The following is a 19,625-nucleotide window of genomic DNA, read 5'->3' as shown; positions in this document are numbered from 1 at the left end:
CATGTCCTCCTTTCAGCAAACCCATGACCTGCAGGGTAGTTGTCTCATTCTCCCCACGCAGGAAGCGGAGGCCCAGAGATGCTAAGGAGCGCCGGCGTTCTCTTTGATTTCATTGGGCTCCTCTCAGTGTATATTGTTCTCACTTAATTGTTGTCACAGGATTTTTATAGCCTTAAAAGGAACAAATTCTCTTTTTTCTTATTTGTATGTGTTTTCAGGATTATTTCTTAATAAAATACTGTATTTATCTGCTCAATAATTAGCTGAAGACATTAGCAGTCCCTTTAAGGTGATTGTTAGGAAGCACTGAATATAATGAGATCCTACTGCAGATGCTTGTTTTAGAAGTGGAAGAGAATCTCATTACATTTTTTCCAAACTTCTCAAAAATAGTACTTGTGCTATGTGATTATCCAAGTCCTTTCTAGAGAAGATTGGAAACTTCCTCAGAAATAAGGGACGTTTTGTGCACCCTGACAAGGTTAACGAGAAGCACACTGTTGGCCTGTGTGGACCACTTAGGTCTGTCGGCCCTGGGCTCCCCACACCTCAGTGTAACCCCACCGCTGCCCTGACCTCACGGCTGATGTGTTTTCACGCAGGCCCACCACGAGAAGATCGTCTCTCAGCACCAAGCAGTCCTCATGGCCACTCAGTCTGCACAAGCCTTGCTTGAGAAACAGGGTCACTATCTGTCTCCTGAGGAAAAAGAGAAACTTCAGAAGAACATGAAGGAACTGAAAACCCATTATGAGAGTGCACTGGCCGAGTCGGAGAAGAAGATGAAATTAACGCATTCTCTGCAGGAAGAATTGGAAAAGTTCGATGCCGATTACAGCGAGTTTGAACACTGGCTGCGGCAGTCGGAGCAGGAGCTGGAAAACCTGGAAGCAGGTGCTGACGACCTCAGTGGTTTAATGACCAAACTCAAGCGGCAGAAGAGTTTCTCAGAAGACGTCATTTCTCACAAAGGGGACTTGAGGTACATCACAATTTCTGGAAACAGAGTGTTAGAAGCGGCCAAGTCTTGCAGCAGGAGAAGTGGCAGTAGCAAGGCTGACCAGGACAGTATCGATACTTCTGCAACCCACAGAGAAGTCCAGGGCAAATTGGATCATGCCACCGACCGCTTCAGGTCTCTCTACTCTAAGGTAATTTTGTTTTTAAGGGAAGATCAGCCTGTGACTAGAGCTTTTACCCTGTCCCTCTTAACTTTTGTTTTGGAATTAGAGCAAGAAATCTAAGGACTGAAGCAGAGGAAATAAGGTGGTTTCATCCTCATTCCTTTTTTCTTATACATGTGCTTTACTTCTGCCAAGGTGTTTAAAGATTAGGAGCCTGAAGTTATGCCTGCTTAGTGTGTTGAGAGGCACTTTCCGGGCAGCCTGTCCTCTAGGACACCAGTATCTAATTTGACCACCAGGCGGCGTTTATGTTTTGGTTCTGAGCCCATAGCCTGGCTTGCTAATTTGCATCGTCTCTGGCTTGGGAGGTGATGTTTCATCTCCAATGCTTCCCGTCACAAATACGACACTTGTTTGTTTTGCAGATATCTTTAATCAGTGCACTGTTTTATTACTTAATGGCTAACAGACTATTTCAGCTTTTCTTCTAGTGGACAAGCAAAAACAGTTCTGTTTAAAAACAAAACAAAACTAAGAGAACATTTCCCTGTTTACAGTATAAGCTGAACAGACTGGCCACGTTGCACGATGATTTGAAGAGCATCATTGATTATCGGCCTTTGCTTCATTCTGATGTAGATTATGTGCCCGTCTTGTGCAACATCAATCTTGTGTAACATATGAGTGATTTATTATAAGCACTTTGAAAACCTCTCCATCAAATACAGGATGGTACATATGGTGTATAAAACTTGGGAATGTGCCCTGATAGATTAGCCTCCTCTGGTGATTGATTTCTAAATCCTTCCTTCTGGGGTAAGACCCAGCTCTTCTAAATATGTTTTTGAATTGGTATAAATCTAGGACTGTCTCTTTGTTTTCATTGTTACTTTTTGAAGATGCTTCTTCATATAAAGGAGAAAAATCTTAGTCCTGTAGGTTTCACTAACTTTGGTTGAAGTCTGGTGTTTTCCAAGTTGCATTACTCATGGGTCCTAAGGTTTTTAATACATATGAAGATAGTGGGATTTTAATCCGCTACCCTTATTCTCTCCTGATTTTTTTTTTAGTGCAATGTCCTTGGGAATAATCTTAAAGACCTGGTGGATAAATATCAACACTATGAAGATGCCTCTTGTGGACTTCTTTCTGGGCTCCAGGCCTGCGAGGTCACAGCAAGCAAACACCTATCTGAACCCATTGCTGTGGACCCTAAAAATCTGCAAAGGCAATTAGAAGAGACCAAGGTAAGAGAGAGAGCGAGAGAGACAGAGAAAAGTTAGAGATCAACGTCATCTTACTGAAAGCCATCCGTTTCCCCATAGTTGTGTGATAGTTTCACGTAGGGAAGGGGGTAAAGAGTGGGAAGAGTACTTGTCCTTCCAAAGGGAGGTGCAACTCTAATTCACCATCCAATTCGTTTCTCTTTCTAATGAGATTGTTTTCCCCCCTGTTGTTTAACTGTTGGACGTTGCTGTTGTGGCTTACATCCACTACTCCCTCCTCCCTAAGAAAAATCAGTATTGCCCTGGCCACTTATTTATTTTTCTATGTCTTTATTTGGGTATTGCAGTAAGTTCCATGAAGGCAGGTGTGTTTTTCTCCATTTTGCTCATTGCTATCTCCCCAGAGCCTAGAAGCGTACATGGCCCAAAGTGGGTGTTCAGGAAATACTAGTTCAAGAATGAACAGGTGAAAAGGAAGAATGGATGTCACTATCCCATCTGGGGTCTGAAGACCAGGACTGGTGTTCCTATTGAGTATCCCCGTAATTCTTAGAGATATAAACTTCAGTTATTACCTAGCACAGTTCTCATAAAGTCTACCTGCTCTTCAAAAATGCAGGCTTGGTGTCAGACTGAGTAATTGGAGAAGTCTCAGGATACCCACAATGGGAGAGTATCTTAAATTTAATGTATATATTATTTATTCAAAAAAGTGTTTAAGCTTATTTTAAGAGAGAGAGAGTGAGAGTGAGTGCATAAGCAAGGGGGAGGGGCAGAGAGAAAGAGGGGGAGAAAAAAATCCTAAGCAGGCTTCATGCTGTCAGCACAGAGCCCAATATGGGGCTTGAACTCACAAACTGGGAGATCATGTCCTGAGCTGAAATCAAGAGCCGGAAGCGCTACCAACTGAGCCCCCCACGTACCCAAAAGCCTATTTCAAATTGTTAATGCAGTGAGATAGTTTTTGAAGTATTTTACTCCTGCTCCATGTGACCAATAACTTTGAATTTGAAAGTTTCATTTTGCTCTGTCTTTCCTTTCAGCAGGTGGGTGGCACTTATTGCTGCTGTAGCTAGAAAGTAAACACTATATTGCCTATTAAACAACTATCTTTGAGAATTCAGTTGCCTCTGTTAGTTATAGAATTAAAAAACCATTGTTGTGCTGTTAACAATGCAAACAGGTGCTCTAATGTTAATTATTGCCTGAGCCTGGCCGCGTCTGGCTGGAAGCCACACCCTGGAGTGACAAGTGGCAGGGTAAGGCCAAGACAGAGAGATGGGCGTGGGAAGCGTGGGATGAGAGGAGGGAAGTGAGGTGCCCCGAGGAGAGGAGAGGAGGATGCTGCTTCTCTCTTTCCCCAGGGTCACATTAGGCACCAGGGAGAGGTCCAGTTCCAGGTCTGCGTCCCTGCGGGGGTATAGCCTCCAGGGGTTGTTTCCTTCCTTTGGATGTGCCTTATCTGTCCTGGGCTGGTTTGTTTTTACTCTTTCTTTCCTTCCTTCCTTCCTTTCTTTCTTCCTTCCTTCCTTCCTTCCTTTCCCACAAGCACTAGAACACATCTGTCTTAATGAAGTTTTCAGGTCCCGCTTGATTACATGTCAAAAGACAGTGTGGCTCAGTAAGTTGAGCATCTGACTTTGGCTTAGATCATGACCTCACAGATGGTGAGTTCAAGCCCCGCACCAGGTTCACTACTGTCAGTGAGGAGCCCTCTTCAGATCTTCTGTCCCTCCTTCTGCCCCTCCCCTGCTCACACTCTCTCAAAAAAAGAAATAAAACATTAAAAAAAGTAGGTATTTCTAGTATAGGAAAGTATATGAAATAAAAATAACACACTGATTACCCACTATATGAAAGTAATTTTTTTTATAACTTGAGCAAAAAAAGAAGAAAAAACCCCAAGGAATGCTATATGGCTTTTAAGTGAAACAGATACATGGGTTAATTCTAAAACAGGAAAACGTACTTGGTATGTGCTGCGGAAGAAGGCTCTTCTAGTCAGAAGACAGCCAAAGAAATAGTAAAGAGGAGAACAATATCTCAAAGGAGAATAAATTCTAATTAAGCCATAGCATAATTTATAAAGTTAAATATGCAATTAAAGTTGTTCTTGGCATACGTTCATTTTTTTCCTTACAGATGATCTCAGCATGTAGCAAGGATAAATTTTTATGAGGATTGGGTAGTCTCCATTTCTTTCACTTTTATTAACATGTAAAATTATTTTTCTTTAACAGTAATATAAACACAGAAGACTAACACATTTTGTTTTCTCTACATTTGCAATACTAACACATTCTGTTGGACAGATAATGTAATTTGGGGGTATGCAAGCCAGTTCATGTGAAATAAATCTCCCAATAGCACATTGTCATTGGCATCATTATTCAGATGCCTGTGAGCTGAGCTGTCCGCACTCTGACACCAGAGCTGTAATGACCTCCTCAAGATCTGCTTCCAGGAAAATCCTTGAACCCAAGTAAAGTTTCGTCCCATATGGGGCACTGAAAGACAGGATTTGGGGACCAGCTGAGAGGCCTGGGTTTGGGAGGAAGTGTGGAGCTAGGTCTTGCTTCCTGGCACTTTCTATCTTCGAGGCTTGCACTCATCAGGGATAGTGTCAAGTCAGGAATCTTCCATGAGTTAGCCAAGTGCTCTTTACAAACGTCACACTTTTCTGGTCCAGGCAAGGGGCCCAAGGTCATAATCTTTCAGTATTTCCTGTCATAGATGCTCTTTTCCATTTTAATGTCATTGAGATACATTAAAAACTATATATGGTACCCTTTTGACTATTTTAATTTGCAGATTTATCCTAAAGCAGTATCATAAACCACTGCTATCCTTGCATGTTAGGAATTAAAAATTTTTTGACTCTCATGAACATAATTATGTAGAGAAAAGGCATGGGATGTTTTGAAAAGGAGAGGGGCAGAAAAAAATGCTTCTTTTGCAATCCATTTCTAAGTTTTAGGCTGTCAGGTAGGGCCATCTTTGGTATTGGATGTTTTCATAAAACTTTTACATATATTTATTTGGTAGACATTTATGTGCCAGCCCCAGTGTTAGGTTTTGTGAAGACACAAAGATGTTGAAATCCTGCCTCTTCCCTTGGAGAGCTCACAGTCTAAAAAAATACATTTTTGGGGGTATCCATAACCTTTTCCCATCTCTTAAATAAGCGTGTAGTGCAAGCAAGCTGTGTCTTGGACTTCAGTCTGGTTCTAGGTAAAGTTCCTGTCCTGAGGAATTTTTCTATACTTTCTGTAACTAAACGCCTGGAAGAATTTCTTAGATCCACTCTGATACAGATTCTTTGGCCTCTTAGAACAACATTAGGATCTGGTATACAGATCAAAAATTCCATGTGGGCCACAGCTTAGTGGGACTTTGCCCGTATGTCATTTAAATTTTCTTGAGTATAAAAATTAGTGGAGGAAATTTTTGTGGTTGTCTATAGGCATTTGTTTTAGTCTGAAATGAGGCTAAAACAGAAAAGGATCTTTCTGGATCTTATACCTGATATTTTTATTTATTTACTTTTCATTCATTTATTCTAGAAACTTTTTTCCAGGGCCTGTGATGTGCCAAGCATTGTGCTAGGCAGTGATAAAAGGAAGCTGAATAGAATGAATTCCTAGTTTTCAAGGAGGCTACAATTTAAGAGAAGAGACAAACGCAGTAAAGAGACAAACACAGGGCATTTATGGGAGCCCCTGCAGGGAGTAAGTAGGACTAGGGGTGAAGACACAGTTAGGAGGCTTACCAGCTGACTGCCAAGGGGTGAATCGGAACCAGGCTCAGGATAATGAAGGGTAGGATGCATGAGAAGATTAGTATGTAGAGATGTTAAACATTAGGTCCAACTTGAGCAAAGAGCTAAAATGTAGCTGTGTTGTTGGACATTTCTAGGACAGGAGGTGGAAGATGAGATTGAAGACAGAATTAAGGAATAGATTTCATTGGACCTTTTAGAGTACACTCAAGTTTGTCTTTTTTATAAAGGCTTTGAGAAGCTACTCAGAGACTGTAAAGAGAGGAGTGTTATAGTCAGTATGTATTTTAGGTAGAACACATTGGGGAGGCTCTATCAGGGAAGAGACTGGAGACAGGGAGCACAGTGAGGATGCTTTTATGAGTTGAGTAACAGATTATATTGCAGTGCTCCAGAAATACAGAACAGAGGTCTGATTTAAAACAATAAATAAAAAAACAACAACAAAAGACCCCACCATTAAGCAGGTAAAGTTGTCAGGCTCTGGTGGTGGATTTGCATGTAGAGGAGGGTTGAGGGAGAGTCAGGAGGAGCCTTGGAGGTATTCCTTGGGTCACCAGATGCAACACCAGAAGTGCAGGTGTAGGGGATGAGATGATGAGTTCGGATTTAGCGTTCTGAGGCTGTGGTGACTGTTTACACCCAGATGGAAATGATCAAGAGGCAGTTGGAAACCTGGGCCCATGGCCAGGGATGAGTTCATCTGGAGATGGACATAAGGGAATTTGAATTTGAAATCCTAATGTGAGATTGGAAGAGGAGCTCGGAGTAGCTCCAGTGAAATGAGAGCCAAGCATGGGGCCCATGTGGACAGTCAGCCCATTTGGACACAGCTACGTCAGAGGTGTTAGGAATGCAGGGCCAAACTTCTGCAAGACTTATCTGTGTTCTTGCCTCTACTTCTTCTCTCTTTGTCCTAGCTGTTGAACTTCATCTGCTTAGAGAAATGGGGGCTTCTCTTCAGCAGATCCAAGGTTATAGTATAATTTCTGAAGCAGATGACATTGGTAACCTTTTCTACTTTCTCTCTTCCTATAACTTTTGGGGACAGAGTTGTTCCATGCTCATTTTCATCTCCCTGGTGATATCTGTTCTTTTTTCCCTTCTCATCACTTATATAGAAGAACTCTCTGTGACTCCTTATGGCCTCCTTCTCTGGTATTTTCCTGCTTTCTCCCCTAGCAGTCACACCAAGGGTCTTTGCTTCCTGTGTTTTATGTCTAGTTCCAGCCTGTGTTCAGAGTCAACTTCATTTCCAACTTTACTTGGGTTTTTTTTTCGTTTTTAAAAATTCTTTTCTCATGTTTGAGAGAGTGTGCAAGTGGGGAAGAGGCAGAGAGATAGGAAGAATCCTAAGCAGACTCCACACCATCAATGCAGAGCCTGATGGAAGGCTTGATCCCACGAATTGCAAGATCATGATCTGAGAAATCAAGAGTCAGATGATTAACTGACTGAGCCACCCAGGCATCCCTGGATTTTTTTTTCTATATGAGGGTCCTAAGAGCACTTTGAAGTCATAAATTCCCAAACAAACTCTTCTTTGCTCCCATTTTTGCTTAAGAATTCCATTAATTACCTAGGCTTAAAAACTTGGGATATTTCTCTCATCTTTTCCCTTGTCCCTAACCTCCTCAAGCAGTGATGTCTCATAGAGCATCCTGTGATAGTGGAAATATTCTATAATCTCTCCATTATGGTAACCACTCCTCACCTTTGGCTACTTAGTTCTTGAAATGTGGCTAGTACATTGAGGAATTAAATTTTTAATTTTATTTAATTTCAATTAATTTTAAACTTAACAAGCCCCATGTAGTTGGTGGCTACCGGATCACAGAGCATGGTGTTAGACAGCAGTTATCAGGTGTTGTGGACCTTCCCCTACTCCACCGCCAGTTCTACCTTCGCAGTCCAGAACAGGGACTCCCTACTGCTCAAGTTGCCCCTAAATGGTGTCTCTTCTTCGTTTCTTACCCATTTAATTTATTCCACACAGTGCTACAAATTTAGCCTTCTCTTAAGACAACTCTGAGCAAATCAACCCCTACTCAAAAGCCTGAATAACTCTCCATTGCTGCAGGGTAAAACGTAAACTCCTTAGCAGACATTTGAAGCCTTCCCAATCTGGTACTGTTTATTCACCCATGCACGTTCTCTAACTGGTTGGGACCCTCCCCTTTCTTAGGATGTTTCTGTTCCCACCTTTGTTCACTCTGCAGGGGACTAAGTGTTACCCCTCTCCACTCCTGCATGCCTCAGTCCATACTTTCTTTAGGACCTCCCTCAGTCTCACTGCCATGGAGGTGGCTCTCATTTCCCTCCCCAGTTATTCCTCCTCTCAGTTTCCATTAGCACTTACCACTTCCTAACATAGACTGTAAGATCCCTGTGGGTGAGCTTTGTGTCTGTGTGGTTTGTTTGGGTTGTTGTTGTTGTTGTTGTTTTTAATCTTCACAAATGTAGCAAGATATTTTAGATTTATTAGATGCTAAGTAACTTTTGTTGAATAAACAGAAATAAACATGACTTTATATTGAAATGGAAATCCTTAATTATTTCCTTACTTGGAGTCAGAAATAGTCCCAAAGGTTACTTGTCGTGCAGGTTGATTTTTGTTGTGGTTTCCTGATGGTTAGTAAGGGTTTCCTCTGAAGGTTCAAAGTGGGGACTAAAGGGGACCTAGGGTTAGCGGGCTGCAAGATCAGGAATCAGGCCAAGTATCATGAACATATGCTCAGGGGTTAATTTCAAGATTGAAGTGTATTATCCTGACTGGCTGACATCTTTGCTAACACCACTTTATAGCTGGCCTTATTCTAAGGACTCTGGAGTAAGTTTGCAATGATGTAAAGATTATTCTGTCCAATTTAACTGTCTTACTGTAAGCAGTTTTTTTATATGGGAAATATATCATTTAGTCCTACTGGGTATAATTGAGGCCTTCAATCCTCCAGGCTCTGCAAGGACAGATATCAAACCAGCAGGTGGCTGTGGAGAAACTGAAAAAAACGGCTGAAGTCCTTTTAGATGCCAGAGGATCTTTACTTCCAGCCAAGAATGATATCCAGAAAACACTGGGTGAGTGTTGATTTCCTTATTCGCTTTCTCCCAGGTAAATCCTATATGGAGAACATGTTCACGGGTGTATATTGTGTTGTTTATGGCCTTTCACCGTGAAATGGTGCTTCTCAGTCTGGGAAGAGACATGGTCTGGGAGTGAGGGTTGTGTACTTTGAGAGGAGTATATTTAAACTTTAGTTTTTGTTTTAGAAAACATGTAATATTCGTCTCAGGAAGTAGAACTTCAGATTCTTTTGGTTGATGGCATTGGGCAGAGCTAGACTCTAACCCTGTAGCCAAAAGAGACTCATTGGAGGGTCTGTCTTTGTTGAAAGCAGGAGCATGGGGTTAGAGATGTGCTTTAAACCAGGGTTGCCACCTCTCCACTTTCCAGAAGCCTTTAAGGGGCCTCACAGGGTTCCAGTTGCCCCAATTCTTTGGTGATACTAGAAACTTGTATCCAGTTATATTGGTGCTTTTATGCCCTCTCAGAGTCAGCATTTAGAAAAGTCAGCATAGAGGAAAGAGCTATTGCATGTTATTCTTTGTATCCACTCATAGTGTCTAGTTTATAGTAAGTGCACGGTGGGGTATCAATAAATGTTAGCTGTCTTACTGTATGTTTTGCTTTGACTTTGCTGCCTTTCATACTATTTAATGTATGGTTTCAGGTTATTATATATTTCTACACGTGAAATAAAAAAAATGTTTCGTAAGATAATTGGACATGTGTTTTCACACCAAAGAAAGTGTGAATTAACATCTGAGCAGAAATTTTAGATGAAGAGAAGGACGAAACTTTGCTTTTCTAAAACTACTCTGCAGAAGGAAAATGTTTTTTTCATTCTTAAAGATGTCTAAACTTTTTTGATCATGCACCTCTATCAAATAATTTTCAGCATATATCCTCATATATGCACATGTATTTGTAAGTTTTATACATGTTACTGTCTTGTCACATTATATGTATTATAATTACAGAACACAAAAACATAAAATTTATAGTATGAGATAAAAAATATAAACAGAAGTTCTAACATTGTGTTTCCATATGCTAATGTACCATTTTGACATCCCACATTTGAGACCACTGCTTTAAAGACTTGGACATAGAGATTTAGAGAAGAAAGAAAGGCTATGTTATATGTGTTGCTGTTGTTTGCAGAGGCATTTTGACATTTTCCATACTGTTAAGTGTACATAGTCTCATTTTTATTAGCTTAAAACTCCATATATTATACATTATTTAAGACTTAAAACATTTACCTGGGATAAGTTTCTAGGAATATGTGAAAATGTATTTTTTTAATGTTTTTATTTATTTTTGAGAGAGAGAGAGACAGCATGAGCAGGGGAGGGGCAGAGAGAGAGAGAGACACAGGATCTGAAGGTAGGCTTCAGGCTCTGAGCTAGCTGTCAGCACAGAGCCCGAGGCGGGGCCCGAACCCATGAACGTGAGATCATGACCTGAGCCCAAGTCGGACGCTTAACCAACTGAGCCACCCAGGCGCCCCAAAATGTATTTAAGATAGAGAGGAATTTCTCTGAGATCTATGTGACCTCTAAGAAAACCAACCACTTAAAAAAAATAACATTTTTATAGTAGATTTTGTTTTGTAACTTCTTCTATAATAATATTCTGTTAGTTAAAGCAAGAATTTACTTCAACAACAGTGTTTGATCACTAAGAAACACAAACATGGTAACCTTCAAGACGTGTTTGTTATGTGGAAATCACTTATCAAGGCTAAACAGAGTGCGGTGTCACCCTGCTGAGGCAGAGCTGCCCGTTTGAGAAGCAGTTCTCCTGCTCATCACTCACCACCTGCGATGCAGAGTCTCTGGTGACTTTCAAGGAGGGCTTGTATTTGAACTTGCTGCTTGTTTTGTCTGCTGATAGCATCTTGGTGCATATTCAGTGCTCTCCCCAAGCCCCCCCCCCCGCCCCCCTGCTCCCACATTCTCAGGGTTTCATTTTGTTCTCTGGCAGGAGCATGACTGTCTCTTTAAATTACACTTAACCTTTCATTTTGGTGAAAATTTGTCAAACTGTTTTCTCATTATCTATTAAAACAGTCAAAGAGAAATATTGCTTATATAGATTGTGTTCCATGGACCAAACACAACGTGTAAAGTACTTCACTTTTGGAGAGGGGTTTCAGGTCAAAGTTTTCTGCTAACTGAACATACAGTGCATCCAACTAAAGCATTCAGGAATAATTAAAATACTTTTCAAATTATTGGACAGTGAGTGAAAATTGATGATTATTCCAGAGAGATTAATACATTTAAAATCATTGTTCTTTGAACTTTTCATTGGTCTGCAGTACAGAATGTAGGATGTTAAAATATAGAACTTTATATTTGAGTGAAAAATTGACTAGAATGGGCTGTTTTTGAGCGTCTTAACTGAAAACAAGGTTAATGTCATCTGAGATAGGTCAAGCTGTTAACATTTATTTTTCCCCTTTGCTATTAAACTTTTCAAATACATTCTATTTATATTTTAGAAGCATAACCTCAACCTTCCTTATTTTAAGTGAATTTCCATTATCTGTTTTCTGATTATATTTATTTATCTTCTCATTATGTTTTCATCTGTCAATTTCTATGCATTTGAGTACTCTGCTTAGGATGTGAAGGATGACAAAAGCTTAATTGTGTGTGTGTGTGTGTGTGTGTGTGTGTGTGTGTGTGTGTGTGAGGGAGGGAGGGAGGAGTGGGAGAATACATATGTGCACATGGGAGAGATCGTTTTTTATATTTGAGGGGTAATTCTTGATAAATCTTTTTATAGCCATGAATTGTTTCTTGAGAATAGCTGTGTATGACTGTCACCTTTTCTTCCCCCGTATAGTTATCGAGTGTGACTAATTTGAAATGTCAGGTTGAGAACCAGTATTTATTCCAAAGAGTAGCTGTTTAGACCACTTAGCATTCTCTGGGGCAATTCTAATATTTATGCATCCAAAAATCTCTTTTCAGCTGCAGATGACATATGTATGAACTATTTTTTAAAAAAGAATTTGTTATTTATATTCCACTGAGACCCCTTCCTTCTTTTTTTAAATTTTTAGACGGTGCTCTGATTATACATTTTCAATTTATCATTTAAACTTTTTCCTTTTTCTAATTTTGGTGCGGAAGTTTTGTGACTCACCTTAGTGGATTTTTGAAAAGGAAGAGGGCAAAGAGAACTTTGTGGCTAACATTTCCTGATCTCTTTGGACTAGATGACATTGTTGGGAGATATGATGATCTGTCCAAGTCTGTTAATGAACGAAATGAAAAACTCCAGATAACCTTGACCCGCTCACTGAGTGTGCAGGATGGCCTGGATGAAATGCTGGATTGGATGGGAAGTGTGGAAAGTTCTCTGAAAGAACAAGGTCAAGTGCCCTTAAACTCTGCTGCTCTTCAGGATGTGATCAGTAAAAACATTGTAAGTGACATTTAAAAAAAAACACACTCTTTTAAGGAAAAAGAAAAAAAACAGTTTAAAAAGTCCCAAGGAGGGGTAGCTTTAAGATCAATTTAAGATATAGAAAAAGGGGTTTCCTGAGTATAGCTGTGGACAGTATTGCTTGCACTAAGACACATGCGTCAGAACAGTTTTTCTGTGAAGAAGTGGAGAGAGCTTTGTATACTTTTCTGTGAGTGTAATTCATTACAGAGAGCTTACACATACATGAGCCCTATCGTGTGGATCACAGCCTCGGCCAGCTGCACATGAGGTTAATCAGATCAATCTTGTTGTTGTCTAGCCTTTTAAAACTGAGGACCATGGATAATCCCTGGGCTCCATTAGATCCCAGGGGCTGCTGAGTAGCAGCCGCCTCCTGCCTAGCTCAGGCAGCTTGCCAGCTGCTGTCCAGTCTCTCTTGAAGAGATTTGGTATTGTGTTCCTCAGGGGACAGAGCAGACTTGTCAGTCAGTCCCAACAGTTAACTTGCCTCAGTCACAGGTGGTTCAAGTTCGTGGTGTTGTGGATAGCAATGTTTTTAACACTCTGTGATGTTTTATTTGTAAACATCATTACAAAACCTGTGCGTTATTTGGTTCATTTCAGATGTTGGAACAGGATATTGCAGGTCGTCAGAGCAGTATAAATGCCATGAATGAAAAGGTGAAGAAATTTATGGAGACATCAGATCCATCCACTGCATCCTCACTGCAGGCCAAGATGAAAGACCTGTCTGTTCGGTTTTCAGAAGCAAGTCGTAAACACAAAGAAAAACTTGCCAAAATGGAGGAGCTAAAAACCAAAGTAGAACTCTTTGAGAACCTCTCAGAAAAGCTCCAGACATTTTTAGAAACAAAAACGCAGGCTCTTACTGACACAGATGTGCCAGGAAAAGATGTGACTGAATTGTCTCAATATATGCAGGTATGTCTTCCTGAATATCACGAGGTTGATCAAGTGTGTTAACATTTAAGACCGGCTCATACATGTATTGGCAGACTTATAATTCACAGTCGTCATTTTAATTGCTGATATATTAGTAAGGATCTATGCTTCTGTTCTTTAAAAATCCCCATCTTCTCCTTAAAACCTTTTGCTCATTGATTAGAATGAACACTATTTCTCATAAATGCACTTTGCACATATTAAAGATAATAAAAGTATCTTATATGCCAGAACCCACAAAAAGAGTATCAAGAGTACATTTTTAAATTAAATAAATTGACCGTGTTCTCTTTCAAACAGCCCGCCTGCACGTTTATTCATATTTAGAGTACTGACCGTAGGCAGGACCATCATTCTATTAAATTCTGAGTAGAGCCTCTCTACTCATACCTCTTGGCAGAATGCTCTCTGAAGACCTGGCAATGTCTTATATTGATTAACTATTGAAATCCTTTGTAGGAATCAACTTCTGAATTCCTAGAACACAAGAAAGATCTTGAAGTTTTGCACAGTCTTTTGAAGGAGATATCCACCCATGGCTTGCCAGGTGATAAGGCTCTGGTTTTTGAAAAAACAAATAATTTGTCAAAGAAATTCAAGGAAATGGAAGAGACCATCAAACAAAAGTAAGCACCCTTTAAGAAATTGGATTTTAGTCTACTTGATACTTATTAAAGAATGAATTGTTTTTCTCTGCTTATGTCGATACCTGAAGTAAAACTTGAGGGTAAGCATAGGGCTACTTTGTAAGTGCTTTCATACGGACACAATTTTTTGCTATTAAAATTAAGAGCATTTTTGTTAAAATATTTAGGAAGGGAATTTGGTACTTCTTTCCTAAAAGTAGAAAGCATAAGGTAGAAAAACAGTGGTGGTAGTGTTTTACTGAAAATAACCTAAAGTCACTATAGGCTCTGAAGCTTTTGGCAAAGAGCCCATTTTATTTGCTAAAACAGAAATAACCTTGAAAGATAGCTCAGGGCTCATTGCTTTTTGGGCTCAATTCAGAAGCTATGCACAGTTTCAATATAGCTCTTGATGGCCTTTTTAAAAAATGTAAAATATTTTACCTTTTAAACAGTTGTAGAGAGAAATAATTCCACAAACAAACAAGAAACAAGAAAATGAACCTAAGTTGAGCTAAAAAGCTGTGCAGAAATAAACGTGGTGCCGGACTTTTATATATTTCTGATACTGTGTTAGCTTAGAATATACATCTGGTTTTGCTAAAGAACCCACAAAGATAGAACACAGTTATCTTTTACCTATTCTGTATTTCTTCAGAATTCGCTACCTAAAACTTTTGAATGCTATCTATACTATTTCCAGAGCTACCTTTTCCATCTTGTCACATAATATTTAATTCACATTGCCCAGAAGCAATAGTCGTGATTTTCCCAGGTCTACCCTAGGTTGTTTCTGCTTTCAGAAAGGCCCAGTTTTAAAACCATGTAGTCACCGGTAATTAGTCCAGCTAATCAGTGGACTCTTCCGTGTCACTATTCCACCTCCATGCACATGTGCACATGCCATCCACAGGTCCCCCACCTACCAAATGGGATGTCCTCACAGCGGCTCATGTGCTGGGCATATGTCCTCCCTCCAAGGTGCTTCGTGTACAGAAAGGTCCACATGGCTCACTGGGGAGCATTCGGAGTATCTGTGGGGGAGGCAGTCATTACCGTTCTTGTACCCAGGTCTCATCTCATGTTTGGAGACTTTGTACTCTCAGAAGCACCTGGTTTATCCATCCACCAGCATGACTGTAGTGTCGTATAGAAACCGCTAGGTGGTGGGATGTTTTCTTCATGTCAGTGATTTGTAAATGTCTCCCTGCCAGTTCTGTGCCCGCTGGCATTAAGCACCATATAAAGAGAACAGATCAAAGGTTGCTGCCTCTAAATAATACTAAAACTGTTTATATAACCTTAGAGTTTATGTAGCATTATAGAGTGCCATTACCACATGGGTTACAGATTGCTTAACTGCTCCTAATTTTATCTGTGGAGTGTGCCTGAGGAATAAACTAGTTTAGCTGATTTCACTTGGATCTGTGAGTCCTTTCCTCCGTTTATCATGGGTTAGTGTGCATGGGGGAAGATTTGTTTTCTTAATAGTAAGCTTGATACACAAATAATTATTTATTTATTAGTAACTATTTCTTTGGAGTATTTTGTCTGTGGCTTAAATTCTTGTTTAATTTTTGTTATCCAGAAAAGAAGCTGTATCTTCTTGTCAAGAACAGATGGATGCTTTCCAAGTCCTTGTTAAGTCATTGAAGTCATGGATAAAGGAAACAACAGAAAGAGTTCCTATTGTACAGCCTTCTTTTGGTGCAGAAGATTTAGGAAAATGTTTGGAAGAAACTAAGGTGAATCATTATCTAATACTAATTTCTTATTTGCCTGTGTGAGTCATAAGAGGTTAAAAGACTATATTAGTGGTTTCCTTTTATCTAATACCATATTAAGTGAGATCCTTATTTACGTTTGGTATATTTTGGTGATACTTGGAAATCACAGCATAGTTCTAGCCTTCTGAGGAAAAGCACAGACTTTGACTTAATTTGATTTTTGAAAGAGATTTATTAGTGGGTGGCTGACTGTCCTAGTACCCACGTTTCCGTCCCCACCAAATCTCTAGTTAGCTTCAGTCTTTATACCGTTTCTCATGATGTCATACAGAAGACCCTGCTCTTCAATTCAGCAGGTAACTCTAGCTCAGACACCTCACTGTATCCAGTATTTGAAGACAAATAGTGTACAAGTCTTTTGTCAACTAGTGCCAATCATAAAACTTATGACCCGTTATGGCAATTCTCCCAACTCCAACTTTGTGGAGAGGTATGTTTTTAAAACTTCATTGAAATTTTGATGATTAAAACTCACTATTAAGTAGAATTCTGAATTCCCATTTTTAAAAAATCATTTCTGGTACCTTTCTTCTTGTAACTTGGCCGTTACTGAGTACAGTTTTCGGAGTGACAGTTGACAGTTACTTTGGAATTCATGGCAGCTAGAAAGAGCCTGACTTCCACGGTGCTAGGAGCAGAATGCAGGATGAACCGTACCCCGCTCCTCACCACGACCTGGGCACAGTGTTAACAGTCACACAGGCATGGTGCCTGTTCTTCTATCCACGCCCCCACGAATCAGGACCCACTGTCATCATTGCTTTAAGATGTGTTTAAGAAATTGAATTATAATGTGTAACTTTGAAACTGTTATGAAGACTGGAAAATAATGTGTCTTTATATCTCAAGAAATTACAAGAGAAGTGGAGTTCAAAACACCCGGAGATTCAGAAAGTAAACCACAGTGGGCTCTCACTGTGTAACCTAATCAGTGCCGTCACTACCCCTGCAAAGGCAATAGCAGCGGTTAAATCAGGTATGCGCTTCACTTACGGTCCATGGCCAAACCCCTGACAATCGGGTCCACCCTTGTTACTTTTATTTACCTTAGTTTTTCAATTGATGCATAAAGTAAGCTCAGAAATATAAAAGGAAAGTGACAAGAAAGATGGCATGTATATACCTGCACTGAAAGAATTCTCCCCACACAGAGGAGTATCTGTACTAGTCAAATTTCAGATCCCTCTTCTGTTCATTTTCTTAGAGCCTACAGTTAAAATGTAGCCAGATTGATATGTAAGAATAGGGGGCTTTAATTGGGGAAGAGGAAAGAGAAGATTCCAATTTGATTTTTACCTTAGTTAATGGAGATGCTCAAATTCTTTTTGAAATGTATGATAAATGAGTCTGGTCTCCTGGAAAAGAGGTGAAGGAAGGAAGCAGTTGTTTTGTGGAGAGTGAATTTCTCCTTTAAAAAAATAATACGTTCCCACCTAGGGGTGGCTGGGTGGCTCATTCAGTTAAGTGACTGACTCTTGGCTCAGGTCATGATCTCAGGGTTCATGGGTTCAAGCCCCACGTCTGGCTCTGCACTGATGGGCGGGGCCTGCTTGGGATTCTCACTCACCCTCTCTCTCTCTCTGCCCCTCCGGTGCTCTGCTGTCTCTCTGTCTCTCAAAATAAATAAATAATAAAACAAATAATTAAAAATCCCATCTACTTTATTATCTACTTTACTTTGTACGGAAAACAATTATATAATGTGTTAATCGGCATATCTAAACTGCAGTCATGACTGAGCCACTTAACAGAAGGGGAGAGTCATGTATAAGTAATGATTCTACAGTCAATTTATGTTGTGGGTATGCTTTTAAGTTTAAAACATATTTATGTTGTTAAAATCAGTGTGTGTTTTTCTTGTTTTCTTTGTGGTTTGGTGGTGGTGTTTGTTTTTTTTTAATCCAAGAATAGACGAAGGCAGATCTTGTGTCTTTATTCTGAGAATCTCTGAGTGTCCTCTCTGGTTTATCGGTTCCGCCCAGCCCCCCAGCTGCCCCTCTTGTGAGACTGGTGTTCCTGCTGGGCCTCTCTCAACCATTTATTCCGCTCTATTAACCCCATTTCAGGGCGCACTTATGTTATATATGGTGTGATGACCTCTCCTTTCTCTTCTAATCACATTTCCTGAAATGTCAAGTGTTTTGTTTTGTTTTTAGAAAAGGAATTCTTTGTTTTTTTAGTTCTTAATGTCCACTTTATATTTGTAATAGGTAAAAAAAAAAAGTGTTTTTCCTACTCCTGATAACTAACAAGCATGGTAGAAATCATTTCTGAGCATCATCAGGATATATTCACTTTCAACCAAAGTGCCAATGTGTGATTTTTTTTTTAAGAGACAAAACTTAGATTAAGATTTAGATATTTAAATATTATTGTTTTAATCTTGCTCTCATATGGCTAGTTTGGGGAAGTGTCTCTGTGTTTTAGATAGGAAGCCAATGCATACTCACATGAGAAAGTCTAGTTGAGTTTTTTAATATGCTGCTTATGAAAAAGGAACTAAGGCTGGATGTTTATATAATTAAAGAGGAATAATAATTTCTATTTACTGATTAGTTCCTGTTTGCTAGGCAGTCAGTTAACTGCCTTGCAAATTAGGTATTATTATCTCTACCAGTTTGGTAGAGGTGGTGATTAATATGTCCAGTCACCCAGATGGTAATTAGTGGGGCTGGGATTTAAATTCAGGTGAGTCACACAGCAAAGCCCAGGCACTTCTCACCACTGTGCTCCTCTCTCTGTGTGTTGACATAATGTGGGTTTTAGTTATAGGGTTTGTGTGTTTGTTTTACTTTTAACTTTTCATGTCTTTGTACCTCATTCTGCTTCCATTAAACCCATAATAACACTGTGTAACTGTACCAGACAATTTTCAAATCCTTCAGTAAGGATTTGTCTGTCAGTCACTTAGGCTTCTGTAACACACTTAACATAGTGAGCAACTTTTGCACTTCAAGGACATTATCACTAAAATTAGCAATAAAGCAATTTTATCACAAAATTGTTTTATAATGAATACTTAAAGATTAATGTATTAATCTAAACTTATCGACACTCTAGTATTTAAAGTGATCATGTTACCACTTGAAGAATGAATTCTTAAAATTTTGGACCTTTATTTGATTTAGAAATTGAATCAGTAGTTTGCATTTTCAAATAGTAATAACATTTGTAAATGACTACTATTTATGGGGTTAGAGTGAATGCCATCTACTGTTAATGTTTAGAAATCCTATTGAAATCTATGACTTACTTCAGTGTTAATATTTTTGCAGGTGGAGTAATACTAAATGGTGAAGGAACAGCCACAGATACTCAAGAAATTTTGGCAAATAAAGGTGAATGGTAACTTTAAGTGCTTATTGATTACAGTAACTTTGGTTTTGTTTTTTCTTTTTTTGAGAGAAAATCTTTAGAGATGAACTGTAGTTATATCAAAATTTCAACCTTGATTTAAAATGGTATTATTTACTATTATAGTCATTTCTCCATAAATGCCATGTTAATGTAACATTCCATGCAATTTTTTTTATAGATTTATTTTTTTTCCATAATATTTTATTGTCAAATTGTTTTCCATACAACACCCAGTGCTCTTCCCCTTAAGTGCCCTCCT

At 39.4% G+C, this 19,625-nt stretch overlaps 1 protein-coding gene and 1 long non-coding RNA gene across 9 annotated transcripts in view; one reads left to right on the top strand and one right to left on the bottom strand.

The window, feature by feature from the left end:
• LOC115296792 overlaps window positions 1-16,606 on the bottom strand; it is a 35,586-nt gene extending 18,980 nt beyond the window's left edge. Inside the window, exons 1-3 of one of the 2 annotated variants that reach the window (XR_003911052.1) lie at window positions 16,534-16,606; window positions 15,149-15,256; window positions 577-699 (exon numbers count right to left, since the gene is read on the bottom strand). This is a non-coding gene — a long non-coding RNA (uncharacterized LOC115296792). Of the gene's footprint in view, window positions 1-576; window positions 700-15,148; window positions 15,257-16,484 lie in introns of both variants that reach the window. The other variant, XR_003911051.1, reaches the window with a different exon arrangement.
• DST (dystonin) overlaps window positions 1-19,625 on the top strand; it is a 489,005-nt gene that overhangs the window by 364,215 nt on the left and 105,165 nt on the right. For all 7 annotated transcript variants that reach the window (XM_029945269.1, XM_029945267.1, XM_029945266.1 and 4 more), the window contains 9 exons: window positions 603-1,151; window positions 2,195-2,371; window positions 9,083-9,206; window positions 12,422-12,630; window positions 13,258-13,575; window positions 14,056-14,222; window positions 15,811-15,967; window positions 16,859-16,985; window positions 19,285-19,347. In XM_029945269.1, the coding sequence (XP_029801129.1) occupies window positions 603-1,151; window positions 2,195-2,371; window positions 9,083-9,206; window positions 12,422-12,630; window positions 13,258-13,575; window positions 14,056-14,222; window positions 15,811-15,967; window positions 16,859-16,985; window positions 19,285-19,347 (1,891 nt within the window). The remainder of the gene's footprint in view (window positions 1-602; window positions 1,152-2,194; window positions 2,372-9,082; window positions 9,207-12,421; window positions 12,631-13,257; window positions 13,576-14,055; window positions 14,223-15,810; window positions 15,968-16,858; window positions 16,986-19,284; window positions 19,348-19,625) is intronic.

Source organism: Suricata suricatta, chromosome 7 (genome assembly GCF_006229205.1).
Source record: "Suricata suricatta isolate VVHF042 chromosome 7, meerkat_22Aug2017_6uvM2_HiC, whole genome shotgun sequence".
Taxonomy (NCBI): Eukaryota; Metazoa; Chordata; class Mammalia; order Carnivora; family Herpestidae; genus Suricata; species Suricata suricatta.
The sequence above is the reverse complement of the archived record's forward strand: the minus strand, read 5'-3'. Positions and strand labels throughout refer to the sequence as shown.